Below are 20154 nucleotides of genomic sequence, written 5' to 3'. Positions count from 1 at the left end.
CAACGTTGTTGGCGTTACTCCGCGTCACAATTCAACCGTCCAGCCAACTGAGCTGACCCACTTCCCACATATAAAAACATGTTCACATACGAAAACACAGTCACACAGAAACATGCATGAAAATGTACACGCACAATCACAAACAGACTTGTACATTTCCAGAACAACCCTGGTAAATTTTTCCCCCTCATCTCTCAAACCCCAAAGGAATGGAAGTAAATTTTAGTGTGATCTCAGCAAAGACTAAATCTGCAACAACTGTGACCCAGAGCAAGGGGAGTCATGAGCATAATTGTCAACTGCAACCCATTTTTTTTTCTTCCAAAACTGAAAATACAAATATGTTAGAAAGACTGATGGCACTTGGGTTCGTGAAGGGTTGTCTTAAATTTCTGTATCTTGTCTGTGCTGAGGTGGCATGGCTCAGATGCTTCAATTTCCAACTAACTCACTTCAAATATTTCTGCAGGAGTGCATTGTATTAAATTAAGTATCTGCAGTGAGACGTTTTTCATGATGTGTGTTGAAGAAAACACCTTATGTAGGTGGCTTAGTGCTTTCCCTTGCTTGTTTAGGATTTTAATTTTTTGCATGGCAAGCTTCTGGTGGTGTGAGCTGGGAATGTGACAGTTAGGGACCTGGGTGAAAAGGACAAAGCAACTGTTTATATCCTTAACAATTAGCTTGATGGACTGTGAAATTATCAATGCAAGGACTGAGAAGAATAAAGAATAGTGGATCAATTCTATGCCAAGTCAGGTACAAAGAGAAAGAAAAAGAAAAGCAAAATTGAACAGAGAAAAAGAGACAAAAGGAAGTTTAATACAGTAACATTTTAAATTTTACACTTTTAAAATCTCCAACAACAATTAATATCTGAAGGAATTAAACACCACACTGGTAATAATTAATTGTTAATGTTAATTGGCAGTAAGGAACACATTTCATTATTAAAATGCTATTACTCATCTTTCTCTGGTGAGGTTAATGCATATCAGTAAATACCATTTGTCTCTTATTATGACAGAAAATCCTAGACCATACATGTACAATAAACTAATGTTTTATATATTCTGTATGTATGTTTAGACAAATGGAAGTATATAGATCTGTATACATATACAACAAACTAATGTTTTATATATTCTGTATGAATATACAAACAAATGGAAGTATATAGATCTATATATAGTATATTTAAAGATATAGATGTATTCGATATGGATAGATGTGTAGTTAGGTAACCGATACAATGTTGAAATAGATATAAATCTTTATAGGTAATAGTTATATGATAGGAGTCTATGGATATATAGCAACACCTACTGTCCAGCTATGGACATGAGAATGAAGAGGAGGAACCTGTTGTTCTGCTAGGATCATCCATGAAACTGTACTTTAGCAAGTGTTCGAGCACTAGGACAGAAAACCTTGTGCAGAAAGTTAGCCTCTCTATTTTGCTTACCACAAACTTTGCATGGTTACTGCAAAGCCCCTTCCTTTGCCACCCTGTGCTGAGCCTTACAGGTGGCAATGCTCCAATGCAATCGCGCATCATTCCATCACTCCCACCTAATATCAGCCTTTCCCTTGCAGGTGAACATGACAACAGATTTGGAGGGAAGTGAGATGTTGGCAGAGAAGGCAGACAGGCGAGAATTTATCGATCTGCTGAAGAAGATGTTAACCATTGACGCAGACAAGAGAATTACACCGATCGAGACGCTGAGCCATCCCTTTGTAATGATGACCCACTTACTGGATTTTCCTCATAGCACACAGTACGTTCCCTCCTTCCAGGACAGCTTCCCTAAATTCTTCCACATCTGAGCTCTTGCAAAGTGACAAGTGTTTGGAGGATGTCTGTGTCTGTGCTGCCAGCTCTCTGCAAGAGCAATTCAACCAGTCCAACTTCCCTGTCTTTTCTGTGCAGCCCTAAAAATCTTCTCTCTTCAGATAATTATTCAGTTCCCTTTGTTTGAATCTTCCTCCACCACTCTCAGAGAGCACACACCCGATTCTAACAATTTGATGTGTATAAATGATTTTCCTCATGCAACCTTTAGTTCTTTTTCCAATTGCTTTAAACTTATAAAACTTCATACCCTCCAAGTTATGGATTTTCTTAGCACATTTTATCTCAGTTGTTCTGGAAGACTCTTGAGAATTTACTGTAATCTAATCAAATGGTTTAAATTAAATTGAAATTTGTAGCAGAAATTGCAAATTCAGGAGTATGATGGAATACTCTCCATTTGCCTGTATCAATACAGCTGATACCAACACTCAGGAAGCTCAACACCATCCAAGACAAAGTAGTTCACTTGATCAGCAGCCCAACCACTAGAATAAACATCCAGTTCCTCCACCACTAGTTTACGGTGGCTGCAGAGTGTAGTACCCATAGAATGCACTGCATCAACTAGCCAGATCTTCTTCACTGGCACCTCCCAAACTCTTTTATGATATAGAAGGACAAGGACAGTAGGTATATGAGAATATTATCACCTCCAAGTTCCCTGCTGGTCACACAGTATCCAGATTTGGACATACATCACTGTTACTAGATCAAAATGCTGGAACTCTCTACTTAACAACACTATGAGAACACTTTTACCACATAGATTGCAATTGTTCAAGGAAGTGGCTCCCACTGCCTTCACAAAAACAACTAAGGATGGCTTTATTATCCTCAGAATGAACTTTAAAGGAGAACCTCAAGCAGCTTTGGAACGTCAGTTGAATCCCTGTTCAAGTCAGTCTTTTTGCTTTTGTTATTAACTTTCCCAAACTGTGTTCATTGAGCCGAGGGCTACTGGAAGTAGCCCTCACCTCATGTTGAGTGAAATGAGTGATGAGTGAAATCATCATAGTTTCCTTCTTCTCAATGATGAATTGTTCTTTGCTTTTCTTCCAGTGTCAAGTCCTGCTTTCAGAACATGGAGATTTGCAAGCGAAGAGTCAATATGTATGACACAGTCAACCAGAGTAAAACGCCTTTCATCACACATGTGGCTCCAAGCACATCAAGCAATCTAACGATGACCTTCAGCAACCAGCTCAGCACAGTTCACAACCAGGTATGTGCAGAACGAGTAATTTAAACCAGCTCAGCACAGTGCATAACCAGGTATGTGCAGAACGAGTAATTTAAACCAGCTCAGCACAGTGCATAACCAGGTATGTGCAGAACGAGTAATTTAAACCAGCTCAGCACAGTGCATAACCAGGTATGTGCAGAACGAGTAATTTAAACCAGCTCAGCACAGTGCATAACCAGGTAGCTGTGGAGAAGATAATAATAGCCAGTTCAGCACAGAGTATAACCAGGTATGTGTAGAGAGAATGATGTAAACCAGCTCAACATGGGAAGGTGATCACAATGGGTCTAAACCCCCTAGATTTCAGGATCAGTGGAGGGGGCCATCTGGTTATTATGGAGCAGGTGCTGCAGGAACAGTAGTGAGTTCAGTACATTTTTATTGGATAGGGGAGTCAGAAATATGGGATACAGGTAGGTAAATCGAGTTGAGGTACTGATCAGAGTTGCACTTCCCTCCAGTAAGGGAGATCGACCTTTACAGAATCTGAAGAAAAATATGTCTTTGTGGGGTGTCAAGCAGGGGAAAGGCCAGTTTCCAATCTGTCCCTCATTAGTGGACTCTTCGAGAAGTTGGTATGACTCAAAGCACTGGGCGTCCCACTGCGACTGGTATGCCAAATTCTATGTATTAATGAGAAATCTGTATCTGATCTCTATTTGCCAGCCTTTGCTCCATATCCTTTGATACCCTTACCTAATAAAAATCCCATCAATCTCGGTTTTGAAGATTTCACTTGACCTCCATGATGCATAGCCTTTCGGTGAGTGAGTTCAAAAATAACATTCGGGGGCACTTTTTATAACTAATTTGAATTGTGGTGTATTGTAGTAGGTTTGGAATAAGTCAATTACTATGGACCTATAGTTCCCAGAACTCTACCACTGGGTTTATCCCCATGTCATGTCTGGGGGTCTATTGCAATCTAATGAGTAGAAATGAATTACCATGCTTAGTCAACAACTCTACTGTCATTGTGACTAATGAATGATAGAAGACAAACTAGATGGATCTTGTCTTTTGCTTCTGTTTCCACGACTGCTCATATGTAAAAAGTGACTCCTGATTTCACTCCAAAACTGTCTAGTTCTAATTTTAAGATGTCCCCTCTTATTCTGGATTCCTCACCTTAGGAAACAGTTTCTCTGTGTTTACCCTGTTGAATTACTTAAACATTTTTAAAGACATTGGTCAGATTAGCCTTCAATCACGGGAATACAAACAATGTTTATGCAGCCTGTTTTCTCAAAACATAACCTTTTAAATCCTGTTATCATTCTGGTGAATCTACATTGTAACCCTTCCAAATCCATCGTTTTGTTTGATGTTTAATGGCCAAAACTGAATGTAGTAATCCAAATGGGATCTGAACAGAGCTGGGTATCACTGAAACATCACTTCCTTACTTTTAATTTCCAAACCTCTTGAGATAAAGACCAACATTCTGTGAGCGTTCGGAATACTCTTTGTACTTGTGCACTAGCTTTTAGTTATTTGAGTGTTTTTACATGTGATGTCAGGTCTGAGTGTTCTGAACCAGTTCCAGACAATCACAAGCGGGCAAAGAGATAGTGATCCAGACCAAGTCAACAAAAGCCACATCTGGACAATTAGAGATTGAAGGGTCAAAACTACAGACAGTCTACAACTGAATATGTTTATACTGATTGTTCAGTACAACAATCTGAACAAGAGGGAGATGGACGCAAAATGATCCAAACTAGGTAAACCAGCTCAACAGAGTCCAGCCAATCAGATTGATATTAAATGATCAGAGATCAGACCAGACAGATAAACATTGAAATAGATCAGCTCTGTGCTGATGGTCAGATTAAAGCAGTGATAGGCAACTGAGGTTAGTGAGTGGGCCATATGAGTGGCCCTCCTTCATCTCAGTGGGCCACAAGATTGAAATCAGGCTTATTCACCAACCATGACCTCATGAATAAGATTAAATACATTTAATGCACACTGAATATTTCATAATGAGTTATCAAAATTGCTTAATCATTCATATATTAATAGAATTGCCATCAACTTCAAATGGTAAAAACAAAATAAATATTTATACTTGAACGCAGAGGGAACGTACGGCTCTCACAGTCAATACTGTGTGCAATCAGCATGCACCTCACTTCACTTGTAGGAAAAATCTTTGTGGATGGAAATCAGAAGAATGTGGCAACTCTGCACATGGGCAATGGTCAATAAAATCTCTCATGGGAAACACTCAGAATCCAGATGGGCCGCATGTGGCCCCCTGGCCACAGGTTGCCCACAGTTGAATTAATGAGTGGAAATAGGGTGAAAGAAATGAATGGTGTCTCCGAGTATCACAGCCCAAGGTCAAGAATGGGATACAGATTTACCTTAAAATCAATCCCAGTTTAATCTGATAGAATTAAGTTGCTTGCATTTAGGCTAATGATTCTGAAAACAAATGCTTTACATAAAATACCTAGACCACTACATCTGAGAGAAGTGAATGAATTCATGACTCTCGTGATTGAAATCAGCTCTAAAGCAGTCTTCTAAAAATGGTTCCTCAGTGGAGTAGTTCTGCCTGGTGAAGAACTGAATGGCCCAAGTCTGATTTCAAGTATGTGCTGAATTGAGATTTATAGTTGACTTCTGTATCACTTTGACATGGAATGATGAAAAAAGAATTAAATAGGAAATCAATGTCCAGTCACTTATGTTGGGAAGTGTTGGCATTATAACTAGGATTCCTTCCATGGTTGAATAGCCTGCAACACAATGGGCCTAATTTTACCAAAACTTCGCGCCTCTTCGCGGTAAGGTTGGGCGTCGGGCCTATGCCACGATCTGCACCCGAATCCAAGCAGATCGCGGCTTTACCGACACCCGATTTGGGAGTGGGTCCAGCCCACGTTCGAATTGGGCAGCCCGACGATTTAAATGCATTTGCATGCATTTAAATCGACTTAATGAACCGCGCGCCCAACTCTACCGCCAAATCCCACTTTACCGTCTTCTGGCCTGATCCACGTCCGCGCTGTAATCGACCTGCCAAATAAAAGTCCGAAGTTGCCGCTGCAGCTTCCGAAGAGCGGGGTCAGAGACTGCAACGGCGTCTGACCCAGCTCCTCCTCCGGGGGGGGGGGGGCGGGGAGGAGGAGGAGAGGGGGTGTGCCGTCTCATCCCCTGGGGAGGGGGGGGTGGGAGGAGAGGGGGTGAGACCGATCATCCTCTCGGTGGGGGGGGGGGGGGGGGGGGGGGAGGTGAGAGAGTGTGTTACCGATCATCCCCTGCCCGGGGAGGCGGGGGGGGTGCGGGGAGAGAGAGGGGGTGTGACGTATCATCCTCTGGTCCGGGGGGTTCCGCTGCCTGTCTGCGGCCGATCCCTCCTGCCGGAGTGGACGTGCGGCCCTGCCATCCCACAAAACTTTCAGGATGAAGCGATTCCTCGCTAAGAAGATGAAGCAGAACCGGCCGATTCCACAGTGGATCCGCATGACAACCGGCTACAAGATCAGTACAAGTCCAAGTGGAGACACTGGAGAAGGACCAAGCTGGTCCAGCCACAGCCATCTCTCCCGCTCTCTTGCCCCTGCAGGGAAGAGTAATCTGTGGCTAGTAACATACCAGTGATGGTTTATCCCTTTACAGACCCAGCTTGGTCCTTCTCCAGTGTCTCCACTTGGACTTGTACTGATCTTGTAGCCTGTTTTCATGCGGACCCTCTGTGGAATCGGCCGGTTCTGCTTCATCTTCTTAGCGAGGAATCGCTTCATCCTGAAAATTTTGTGGGATGGCATGGCCGCACGTCCACTCCAGCAGGAGGGATCGGCCGCAGGCAGGCACCGGAACCCCAGACCAGAGGATGATACGTCACACACCCCCTCTCCTCCCCCCCCGGGCAGGGGATGATCGGTCACACCCCCTCCACTTCCACCCTCCTCCCAACCAGAGGATGATCTGGGTCCCGCCCCCCCCCCTCCTCCTCCCACCCCACCTCCTCCTCCCCCCCCCCCCCCTCCTCCTCCTCCTGCCCCCCACCCCTCCCCGACCAGAGGATGATCGTTAGAGAGCCGCTCTCTCCGCTTTTTCTTTCTTTCGCGCCCGGGCGCGCTCTGTCAGATTTTTTTCGAACTGCGCATGCGCAGTTCAGAGCTCTGATCGGTCTGCCAGCGCTAAGCCCCGCCCACAGCACAGATCGGGCCGGAGCCGGCAAAACGCGTATGGGCACGCTGGAAAGAGAATTCCAGGCTCGGATCTATGACACCCGGATTCGGCACTTAGACTCAAAATGGTAAAATTCCCCCCCAATGTCAAAGCTGGAGAGACCAGAATATCAATTTGACTGGAAGACAGCTAGAAGCTGTATAAATGGTAACCCGGCAAGACACAGTATCTTAAAGAGACAAAAGAAGGCAAGAAATTAATCTGCCATTCATTTTATTCACCCGAATTTATAATTCACATTTAACTATCCCAACAACCAAAATGTGGCCTTTCTTGTAAAAACTACAATGTTTGAACTGAAAGCTAAACATGTGCGATAGTGAATTGCCAAGGTCATTCACAGGCCAGTTGGAAACCAGTCACTTAGCTCTCACTTTGATGAATAAACACTTAACTGTTGGGTAAACAGGAACTCCATATGTTAAAACAGCTCACACTGGGGTTTCAGTCTTAAAGAGGCACTGCTGCATCGGTGTTGGCAAAAATTCTTTGCAACATTAATCGTCATGATATAACTCAGAAAGCAAAAACTCAGTTGCCCTCACAAATTACGACTCCTGCCTCCTTTGGAATTACCCTTCCCCTAAAACAAAAGCGGCTTTAAGGATAAGTCCGAGAATTAAACTTGAGGCATACAGCTGGACAGGTAGTCAGTGTCTGTGTTGACAAGTCTGCTAACTGCTCCTATTTTTAAGTTCTCATTGTCTCATCACATTCCCCCACCAGGTGTCTCCTCTGAGGCAAAGTTCTATTTGAGTGAGGCTGAGGTAGAACCAGTCTATGACTCTATGACTCAGTCACCCTCTGCTCTGTGAGACAGCTCAATCCCCACGTTTATCTCAGGCAGCAGCTGCCTCCAGTGAGAAGGCTGCAGGTTTGTTTCCAGTGACACATATCTGAGGCATCGCACGTTAGCTTCCCTCCTACCTCCTCTAAATAGATGGCTTGAATTTGGAAATCAGAAGGGCCCTGGAATGATACCGGCGCTGGAATTTTACCACGCCGCCCACCACAGAATCGGAGCGGGCAAGGGGCGGACAACGGAAATGGCCGTTGACCTCGGGTGGGAATTTCCAGTCTTGCTCGAGTGAGGCCATAAAATCCCGCGCACCTAGGTGTGCTCGGTGCTGAGGTATCTAATAGTAGTAAAGGGAGAGGGAGCTTAAATTTGTTGGGCTGGGGGTGGAGAATCAGCAAAGTGTTCCTGCTCCTGATTGCTATCAGGTATTCCCCTGCTGAAACCTTCCAGCAGGATCCTCCGACCATTCCTGCTGGCAGGACGGCGACCCCCTGCCGCAAGTTCCTGGTGCTGGAGGGTGCAAACAATGGGAAATCCAGTTGACAATGGCGGGACCGGAAAGTCTCTCCACCGCAATACACACCACAGGGCAGGTGGAAAGTCCCACCCCTTGTGTGTGAGCATATCTGTCCGGATGTGTGTTTCTGGGTGTGCATATCTGCCTGTGTGTAGGTATGGTTGCATATGTATGTGCATGATTATGCATGAGAAGTTTGGGATGGGCCGTGCTCAAAAATGGTCACCAGGGTAGAATAACAGGACACTCTTCCACCTGTGATTACTGTAACAGTTTTAGAAGTGAGCAGGAGGGAAAATAACAAAAAAAAAATTAAACACTTCTTTAAAAAATTGATAAAGGATCTGGGTGTGGTTGAAAGGAACTGTGTTCAATCAGATGAGGAACATAGCAACAGCTGAAACCTGTTTGCAATTTTGAAGTGAAAAATAGCACTAGTTTAACTCTCAAGTACCATTACTACTCCCAAGGATATTTCAGCCTGTAGATAAAAAAATCTCAATTTTCAAAAAGGAGTCTGTATTTCTCATGCTCTGATTCATGTATTCCTACTTACTCCTTTTCTATTGAAACAAAACAGAAAACATCAAGAGGTTTTTTCTCCGTTTTAAGTTTGTGAATGGAAATAGTCCACTTCAGCTCAAGAGCCAGGCTTCTCAAAATTCAAATGCACCTCAAGCGTTTATTCCTCATTCCTTTACTGATATGGTAGAATATGGTATTTTTCCCCCTATATCTTGCTGCAGCTCAATCAGTATTCAAAGAATGTATATGTTTTTGAAGTGTTTGATTCCCTGCTGAAAAGTAAAGGTTCAGCTGGTGAGTGGGCAGCGAGCCATGTGAATCAATCTGGGCTCACAGCAGATAAATCACAGATTCATTGGAATGATACTGGTCTTGGAGGATTAAATTGTGAGGACAAGCATAAACTAAGCTTGTACTTCCTTAAGTTTAAGAGGTCAAGGAGTCACCAAATTAAGACATTTGGATTTTAGAAGCCAATTCCTCTGGTGGGTCAGTCCAGAACAATGGGAGAGTAATCTTAAAATTATAGCTGGGCCTTTCAGGAATGAAATCAAGAAGCACTTTTTCTTGCAAAAGGTAATGGAAATCTGAAACTGTCTGCCCGAAAAGACAGTCAAAACAGCGGGATCAATTGAAATTTGTAAGATGAGATCGATAGCTTTCTTTGTGACACGACAATATCAAGAGATATGAAGCGAAGATAGGGAAATGGGTTGAAGCGCAGATGAACCCTGATCTAACTGAATGGTGCACCGAACTTAAGTGGCCTAGTCCTATTCCTTTATCATTCTGAGTTAACTAATCTTAGTTAGGTTGACAACTGGAACCTCAAAATTGGTCTCCATGTTTCAGATAATGGGAGTTAGTTGAAATCTATAATAAACATGCAAAATCTATTGTTATTAGGATGATTAATTGATTTGAGCATGGTATGTGTATAGTGTATCTTTTGACAATATCTACTTAGGAGGTAAGTCAGACTTGTTGACAAACCTACTGGAAAATCCCTGAAAGGGTTAGAATTCAGTTGCTGGTTGGGAGGAGGTGGTGGGAGAAGTGAGGGGTGGGAGAGGAGTCGGAAGCAACAGCAGTCTTCACAGAAATACAGGAAAAAGAGGGCAAAGACATAACTGTGTAGGCTAGTCCATTGAGTTAAGTTTGGAGAAGGAAGCCAGCCTAACAAGGGATAGTTCACTCATCTTAAATACAAAGCTATGTGGAATTAGAAGGCTAAACGGGGAAGACACAGTCAGATAGGTGTATGGTACATCTTATACCCATGGAGGGAAGTAAAGTTAAGCAAACTAAGTGAGACTTGATTAGAGCAGTTGCTACATATAAAATAGAATTTCTTAACAATTAAAATCTGATTACTGGTTGCCAGAACCTTTAAAAAGACACAATATCCAGTACATATCACAAGGGAGCCTTAATTTTACACCCTGGGTTACATTATGATATTACATACTGGACAGTACATGCACCTGAACATAATCTACTGGGGGCCACTTAAAGGGAATCATCAACTATATTGAACTCAAGAGAAATTCAAAGATGGACGTGTATTTTTTTTTATCAACTCAGATAAATAATCTTGGTTCAAGTATGAATTGAGAAATAATATTGACTTTACTACTCTTAAGAGAGGAATAAAAATCAGCCTTGGCTGTTGCTCCTGATTGTTGTCCAATGATTCCAACTGGAAAATGATATAAGTGTAAGGTGTAAATGTAAGATCTCCCCCAAAAGATTTGTCACTCAGATGAAGTATTGGAGAGTGACAATACCGCAGTGAGTTGCAATTTCAAGGGTGGAAAAGAAAATTTGAATGCAAAATATATACTGATTTTAATTTCAAAACAATGGCATAATAATAGAAGTTACATATTGATAGTACTGTGTTATGTCTTTGCTTGATTCTCAGATTGCATTGATCATAGCTTTCTAGAAAATCTTCAGTTTATTAGGCTCCTCTCTTTGTTTAATGAGGATGTTCTTATTTTGCAAAATTGTTGTGCACAATTCTTTTATGCAGTGAGGATGCAGTTTCCTCTCTTGAGCAATAAAGGATGCTGTTGTTTTATAGGCACCTAGGGTATTTACTTAGAAGCACCTCAATTCGGGTACACATCTTTATAACTCAGTGCATACAACGCTACTTCCTATTGTGCTAAAAGTAGTTTCTCCTACCACTGTCCCTCCCTCAACAAGATTGCTCAACACATTTAGCAAACAGCTAAGCAGACCAAGAGAGTGCTGGGATTGATACCAGGTTTGTGCATCTCAAGTTAAGGGATCTTCCGCTACCAGTACTATGCCACAGTGTTATATCCTGACAGACCTGTCCCCACCAGTACATACCCCATTGTGATACAGTTACAGACCTGTCCCCACCAGGACCATACCCCAGAGTTATACAGTGACAGACCTGTCCCCACCAGTACTGTACCACAGTCTGATACAGAGACAGACCACCAGTACTGTGCTTGTCACCACCAGTAATGTACCCCAGTTTCACACATTGACCTGTACCCCAGTGTTATACAGTGACAGGCATGTCCTCACCAGTACTGTACCCCAGTTTTATACATTGACCTGTCCCCACCAGTGCTGTACCCTGGTGTTATACAGTGGCAGACCTGTCCCCACCAGTGCTGTACCCCAGTGTTATACAGTGGTAGACCTGTCCTCACCAGTACTGTACCCTAGTGTGATTCAGAGGGAGACCACCAGTACTGTGCCTGTCCCCACCAGTAGTCTACCCCAGTTTCATACAATGACAGACCTGTACCCCAGTGTTATACAATGACAGACCCCTGTCCCTACCAGTACTGTACCCCAGTTTTATATATTGACCTGTACCCCAATGTTATAGTGACAGATGTGTCTCCATCAGTACTGTACCCTAGTTTTATACATTGACCTGTCCCCACCACTGCTGTACCCCAGTTTCATACATTGACCTGTCCCCACCAATGCTGTACCCCAGTTTCATACATTGACCTGTCCCCACCACTGCTGTACCCCAGTTTTATACATTGACCTGTCCCCACCACTGCTGTACCCCAGTTTCATACATTGACCTGTCCCCACCAATGCTGTATCGCTGCCTTAATAAGTAACAAACCTGCACCAAAGTATTCCAGTGTTTAATGTTACAGGATTTACATTGATCTCAGAGTTGACCTCCGAGCAATTGTTAGTGTCATTCATCCACAAATCACTTATTTACTGGAAAGTTAGCCCTTTGTTGTTTTTTATATTTAGAGATAGAAATTTGTATAGGTACATATGAAAAGTTATATTCCACAGTTAGTAACAATTTTAAATGATACTTTGCGCCATATCAATATTCTGTCACGTTAAGTTTGCTAGTTAAGAATACTGAGGATTTTCTGAACATTCATTGTTCTTCCAATATAAGGCTCCAACAATTTGATTTCAAAGCAAAATGGTTCTTTTAATAATATATGAAGTAATCTGGTAATCTCAATATATATTCTTCACTTTTTTTTAAAAAAAAGTACACATCCTAAGTTGCAGGAAATCAAATTGTTTCAACCCAGATTTTGTGCTTTCTTTGTGTTTTAATTTCTCCTCCCCAAACAGCCATGCTTACCATCTCCTATTATTTGTATTAAATCCCATCATCCCTTTAGGCCAACAGCCTGGCTCCCACATCCACAAGTGCCACCCTTTCCCTTGCCAACCCCGATGTCTCCTTACTTAACTACCAATCTGCACTTTACCAGCCTTCAGCAGCATCCATGGCAGCTGTTGCCCAGCGGAGCATGCCACTGCAGACAGGAGCCTCGCAGCTGTGTGCTCGGCCTGATCCCTTCCAACAGGCCTTGATTGTGTGCCCACCTGGATTTCAAGGTGAGTTGTGTTTTGTTTGACTCAATTTGTTTACCCTGCTGTTTAGGCAAGTTCAGATCTTTATAATTCAGTGCATACAGCACTATTTCTTATTGAGCTAAAAATAGTTTCTTCTGCCGCTGTCCCTCCCTCAACAAGATTGCTCAACACATTTAGCGAACAGTTAGGCAGACTAAGGGAGTACTGGGATTGATGCCAGGCCTGTGTAAAGGGAAAGGGAGATGTTACAATAAAGACTTGAGTTTGGGGATTCTTTCTTGAGAAAAGGAGAAGACCGAGGAGTGACCATCTTAAAAATAATGAAGGGTTTTGATAAGATAGACATAGAACTCCTTTTCGGGTGGAGTTCAAAATTACAGGCCATAAATATAAAGAAGTCACAAATAAATCCATTAGGAAACTCAGGATGAACTTAATTACCAATAGAGTGATTAGCCTGTGGCACTCACAATCACAAGGAATACTTGAGGTAAAAAGCATGAATGCATTTAAGAGTAACTTAAGAGTTAAGAGCATTTAAGAGTTACACATATAAGGGAGAAAGGAATAGCAAGATATGATGAAGGGGTACGATAAAATATAGTGGGAGGAGACTCAGAGTATAGACCAATGGGGTTGGATAACCTGTATATGTGCTGTAAATACTATGCATTTGTCCTCAGCACCCAGTGATAAGGAGGAGGAAGAGAGGGAACAGACAAAGTTCCCATTCCTGATCATTTGCTGAAAAGCACGTATATGGGTGAGAACAAGATCCGGTTCAACTATGATGACCTCAATGGCCGAATAGTCTGTCATTTACACATGAAAAAGGGTGATAGAGAGTGTGTGTTGCAATTAGAACCTGGAGGCATAACTTTTGAAAATAGTGTTCCTCAAATCTTGACTGAACGTACTTGCTTCAGACAGATCATTCTCTGTATGTTTTTCTTCTTGCGTTTTAAATGCTCTCTCATTGGTGCCAATAGGGTTGCAGGCTTCCCCGACCAAGCATGCCGGGTACTCAGTCCGAATGGAGAATGCTCTTCCTATTGTCACGCAGGCTCCGGGAGCTCAGCCTCTTCAGATCCAGCCTGGCCTATTGACACAGGTAGTTGGAATGATCAAGAAGGTGTTACATTTCAGAAAGATTCAACAAACCCCTCATGGCAGACAGACATAGACTGTGTGCAAACCAGAAGATATGACTTATAGGGCTAGATTTTCACAGAGTCAGGAAGACTCCACAAACTTTTAAAAATAGCAGGTGGACCCAGATGTGGAAGTCTCACCCCTATTTCCAACAGATTCACATTTTGATCTTGGAGGAAAGGAGGCAGGGCATGATTCATGAAGGTGACCCAAACTCAGCTCTGAGTTCAGCAGATTTCATTTTGGCAGGTCCAAGGGCCTTAGCCTGCAGTGTGGGAGTTACAAATTGATGAAGTAGATGAGAACACTCCTGAAGGATAGATAATTCTGCATAATTATCATCATCTGAAGGTTTTTAAATGCCCCACAATTTAAACTTAAAAAATAATGTCAAAGTTGTCAATGAGAGTTAAAAAATACCTCAATGGGATAGTTTTGACTGTAAGAAGTCTTACAACACCATGTTAAAGTCCAACAGGTTTATTTGGTAGCACAAGTAAACCTGTTGGACTTTAACCTGGTGTTGTGAGACTTCTTACTGTGCTTACCCCAGTCCAACGCCGGCATCTCCACATCATAGTTTTGACTGACAGGGGTAGGTTAGGAGAAAAAGTAGCATCTGGTCTTGTTTCAATAGAGCTCTTTGTTAGCATTTACCCAGGAGCTATAATTATGTCATTTTGAATGCTTGGCTGAATTTCAAAAGCTACGATTACCTTAGCAGGGGGTTCTGAGCACACAATTTGGTTGAGAGCTTAAATAGGCCATTAAGTGATTAGCTGTCTTTGATACTAGGTCTGAATAGAAGTTTGTGTTTATAAGAGATGAAACAGTGAGATTTTAAAGCTTTGAATGGATTTTATGAATGAGATTTATTTTCAGGGGTCATGTGGGTTGGGTGGAGATGAGGGGTGAGGGCTAAAGACCCTAATGATTTCTAAAACAGCTTTGAAGAAGTCCTAGAGAGCCAAGACAGGTTCTCTGCCCACTTCTGCCTCTGCCTGCTCTATGACTGCCTACGCTTTGCTTCTGGGGTCAGCGTGCCCAGCTCTAACCCTCCCCATACTCCAGAGCAAAAATCATGCATTTTGACTTTACCGAGGTGATTTTAGCATGTCGGGAAATTTTCCAACTCATGTTATCTGTCTTGGTTGCCAAAATCCAGGCTTTAGTCTTTACTGAGGCAACTAATTTCAAATGAACTACTGGTTGAGTGGCTGCTGGAAGTGATTTTTGTACCTCCACCCTTGGGAGAGGAAAAAGAAAAGAGATTTCACTCCTGTTCACTATCCAATGATTGACAAAAACTAATTTTTCCAGCACATTGTTTTTATTTCAGATCTCCAGCATCCACAGTACTTTGCTTTTATCCAATGATCTCTTTTGGAAAGTGAATGTCTTTGGATGTTGGGTGCGAATAAATAAAACCTTGCATTTATACAGAGCTTATCATGACATCGCACCATCTAAGGTGCTTTATTTAAAGTGAAAGTACTTTCGAAGTGTAGTCACTACTGTAATTTAAAAACAGGCCAATCAATTTACACAAAGCAAGCTCCCACAGTATGATACCGACTAGATATTCTGGGTGAAATCTTACCAAAAAATGGTAGTGTTGGTTTCAGAAAGAAAACAAATGGCATGTTTCTCTCCAGAGAAACACACCAGTTTTCGCTCCAGATCTTACCACATTCTGTCAATAAAAACAGGTGGGCGTGTTTCATACTTATGTGGGGGGAGCAGGCACTGAACAAGCTGGCAAAGCCAAGCGACACTGAGATCGGGGCACCATTTTTTAAAGGGCGCCCTTCCCAGACCAACCCCCCCCCCCCCCCCCCCCATGATCAGCATTTGCCACGTCGACACAGTTTGAAAGTACAGCAGGGATTCAATATCTGGCATAGGGGGTGGGGGGTATTAATAATATGCAAATATATTAAAATTGATCTTATATGGGCGTGAATTTGATCACAAGGGGCAGCAAAACTCTGAAATCGCAATCTCGCCAGAGAGATTTGCCATTTCTGGGTTTTTCTGGATCTTGAACCCCTGCTGGCATTTCTGCAGACGGCAAACGTGGGCTCAAGATCACCTCCTCTCTATTTTTTTATTTGATTATAGTTAGCCGAAGGATAAATATTGTCTGGAACACTGGAGAGAATTCACCTGCTCTTTGTTGAAAAAATCCATTGATCTTTTAAATCCTCCTGTAAATCCCTGGAGAACATCCAGGATAGATTCATTATGATTTTGCCAATGGAAACTATTTATGTGAGAGGGCTTGGGACATAGGAGCCTTCTTCATTAGAAGAAGCATAAGAAGAGATGTAAACAAAGGTTATAACTTTGTGCAGAGCATTGGTGGAGTGAATATGGAAAGACTATTTTCACTGGTTGGATAGTAAGTGAAGTGGGATCCTCAATTTAAAACCGTCACTTTGTGCAGTGACTAGGTCGGTAGAATTTCTCTATCCGGGGGGGTTTTGGAGCATGGAATGTTTTGCCAGCAGGAGTGGTTGAAGTAGACAGCATTGCATCTTGAAAGGAAGGAGATAAATATTTGAAGCAGAGGAACAGACAAGGAGAAAGCAGAGCAGTAGAATTAGTTTGGACAGCTAGCGGAAAGAGACAGCACAAAATGGCTTCCTTCTTGTGAAGTTAATCTGTTTTTGATGATGCTGGCTGATGGAACAACTTGATGCTTTTATGTTCACTAAAGCAGGCAGGTAGGACTGTTCCATATTTAATCCAAATGATGGGTACTCTTCTCCATTCAGATCTTAGGAAAGGGAATAGAAGCAGGATTGGACTTAAACATGCTACTGATGAGGAAGCATTGAAACTATCACAAGTTCATTAAAATTCATCCTTGTACAAGTTGTAATGGGAAGTACTTGAACCAAACAATAAATAATTTTGTGTGGGAATCTTTCATCAACGAAGTTGCCACAGTTTCAGTGCGTCGATGTTCACTTCATTAAGTCAGTCAAAACTTGGAACAGAGTTTCTGGCAACTTGGAAAAAATGAGCACAAGGGTTTGGGGGGGTGGGGACATTGTTGTAATTGCCCATTCCCCTTAACCTCATGAGTATTCCTTATTTTGTTTTTCTTCCTTGTAGCAGGCATGGCCTGGTGGGACCCAGCAGATCCTTTTGCCTCCAGCCTGGCAGCAGCTAACTGGTGTGGCAGCCCATACCTCGATGCAGCATACTACTGTTCTTCCAGAGGCGATGGCAGGAACCCAGCAACTGACGGACTGGAGGTGGGTTCAACGGGTCTCGTTAATTAAAATTAGATTACTTAATTTTCTGCCATCTTGTCAAAATAATTAGAAAGCATTTAGTTTAGCAAAGTCACAAGACAACTTGGCCTGACAGACTTGTGGCACTCTGAAAAGGGTCTAATTAATGTCATCATCACAGCTGTAGGTTGCTGAGCCCCTGTGTTAGTTGGGTGTGAAAACCGAACTCCTAACCACACTATTGAAATACAAGACTAACATGAATAAAATTGAAGAGATCCAGGAGACGAGAAGGCAACAAGCCACAATGTAAAAGGCAAGAAGGGTTGGACGTGAGCCGAAAGAAAAGTGGCAGGGCAAGAAAAGGAGATGCGTCCCCTCTCTGTCCGCCCCAAGCACACTATTGAAAGATTAAATGTAGAGTCAGCACTCTCCCTGCAGGATATAGCCCGATTTTATGTCTTCACCTAAAAATCAGCAAAGAGTCTCCACCTAAGCATGTATAGGAGTTTAAAAAACACATACCACATAATTTACTAGTACAGAGCACTGTTAAGCTTCAGGCTGCTAATATCTGTTGACTTTCAGGATTATTTGCAGCTGAGTAGAAAACATCCCCCGCTCCCAATGCTATGTCACCAAGGAGATAATGTACTAAAGGGTGGGTAAATGGTACGCAGAATGTTTCGACATCTTTTTTCATACATCTATAGAGCAGGTCTTATCCTTTCAGGTGCCATCACTGGTCCAGACCAGCCAGTCTGTCATCACTGAAGTATTTCAGTGTCAGAAAGCTGACACTGCCATGAAAGCTTGTCTCAATTCCAAAATCCCATCAATAAATGACCAGTGTCCAAATGTGTCCTGGTGGATCTAACTTGACCCTGCAGAGAAACTGGTCACTCTCTCCCTCTTTTCCTACTCAGAGGACTGCCACTTGCTGGTCACATCATTCAGAATTGTTTGATGCTGTTTGTCTCCCATCAATGGAGGTATCAAGGAGACTTGGTTCCACAAAGGTCAAGGAGAATTGTCACAAGTTAGGCACATAAGAATTGGAAAGAAATGTGTCACCTGTCAGTACTACTTCTCCAATTATGACTCTACCCAGCATTATAATACCCTGAAATTTGTGAAACTGAGTAAATGAAAGAGGCCATTGCAAGTCCAGCCCATGTCAAACACAAAACCTGTTTCTCCTTTTCCTTGAATTATTTGTAACCTGAAAAACTCTGCAGTGAGAAAATTTCTGGAAGAAGGTTGACTACTTGTAACTAGTAAGACATGTGTTGTTGCTGTGTGAGCACAATGACCGCCTTTAACCTCCTTTTGTTTGGTCCAGGAACTCTCATCCACACACCAGCCATTACAATACCATCATGCAGCAGCCGGCCCTGCTGGCAAGTCACGTAACCCTGCCATCTGCCCAGCCATTAAATATTGGAGTCGCTCATGTAATGAGACAACAGCCCACTTCAAGCTCCACCTCAAAGAAAAACAAGCAACAGCAATCCTCTACCAGGTGCGTAGAATATGTCACCGAATGTTTACTGTCATCCCTCAGAGTTGGCGGGGGAGCAAATGACCTCTGTTGGAAGGGACCAAAATAGAGTTTGATGTGTGTTTCTACACCTCTGTCACAAATTACTCCAGATGCTACTTTGGTGAGGCCATCAGCACATGCATGGCTGACATTTATCTGAATTATGCAGGGTAGGCAAATCATGATGTCATCCAGCATGCAACACTGATTTGACGTTGGCAGTGCTATTTTGGAGCTCAGCCCTCCAATCAGTGCACTCTCTTAACTTTGAACAGCTGAACCCATGTTAAGCAGAAGTAAGGATCCCTCCCACTATTTAAACAAATCACCAACTATTGAGAGGTTAGCTCCTGATTAATTTCTTTAGGCTGTTGCTATGATTGTATTTGGTGCTTTCTATCAGTCATGCAGAGCATGAGAAGAGCTCTCAGCAGAAAGCCACATCCACCAATTCAATTGTGTGTGAATCTTAGCAAGGAACAGATTGTGAGATCCTGCATTTCACCATGGATGCCCTCACTGAAATCTGTCACCTGTTGTAGCCACAACTGCAACCACAGTACAGGGCAAGGACAACACTGTAGGCTTACCCCATGGTGCACAGTGCCATTGACTCCCTGTAGATCACTTTGCAGGTGTCACTTGTCAACTCTGAATCATTATCATTCTTACACTAGAATCAAAAGTCATTTCACTTTCTCAACATCCAGCTGGTGTGTGACCACGGGCAATGAGCGAATCATTGTCAGGTATCCTGGCAGTAGTCATGATGTTTCATTCTGCTGTCAGCTGCGTCAACAGTACCCAGCAGGAAGTGTGTCAAGATTCATTGTGGTCTATTATGTGCTGACCACCTTGCCATTATGAGGGATACTAATTATTTTCCCAGCAACTTGTCTTTGCTCTGTGTCATCTCTGCTTATTCTCCCTGTCTCACTTACCAGTGCACCCATGTCTGGAAGTAATTGGTTTGTTCTGAAGGCCTGAAGTCAGCAAATAGTCCTCCAATACCTGGTACACCACTCCCTGTAGACCTCTAACCTGACACTGTAGAATAAACCTAAAATGTCCCTTTCTACTCCACTGTCCGTGCAGACATAATTAGGGTGCAATACCAGTAACTAAAATCTCAATTTCCCATTCACCAACAGTCTAAGACCTTTCTTTCCCTCTATCACTGAATATCACAGCATCCACTTGGCTGCAATGCA

General features: G+C 42.7%; 1 protein-coding gene across 3 annotated transcripts in view; it reads left to right on the top strand.

Moving 5' to 3' along the window:
- hipk2 (homeodomain interacting protein kinase 2) overlaps positions 1 to 20154 on the top strand; it is a 289722-nt gene that overhangs the window by 241361 nt on the left and 28207 nt on the right. For 2 of the 3 annotated variants that reach the window (XM_078220250.1, XM_078220249.1), the window contains exons 6-11: positions 1597 to 1781; positions 2918 to 3080; positions 12808 to 13027; positions 13996 to 14117; positions 17279 to 17421; positions 18743 to 18922. In XM_078220250.1, the coding sequence (XP_078076376.1) occupies positions 1597 to 1781; positions 2918 to 3080; positions 12808 to 13027; positions 13996 to 14117; positions 17279 to 17421; positions 18743 to 18922 (1013 nt within the window). The remainder of the gene's footprint in view (positions 1 to 1596; positions 1782 to 2917; positions 3081 to 12807; positions 13028 to 13995; positions 14118 to 17278; positions 17422 to 18742; positions 18923 to 20154) is intronic. The other variant, XM_078220251.1, reaches the window with a different exon arrangement.

Source organism: Mustelus asterias, chromosome 9, assembly GCF_964213995.1.
Source record: "Mustelus asterias chromosome 9, sMusAst1.hap1.1, whole genome shotgun sequence".
Lineage (NCBI taxonomy): Eukaryota > Metazoa > Chordata > Chondrichthyes > Carcharhiniformes > Triakidae > Mustelus > Mustelus asterias.
This window is presented reverse-complemented; position numbering and strand designations above follow the sequence as displayed.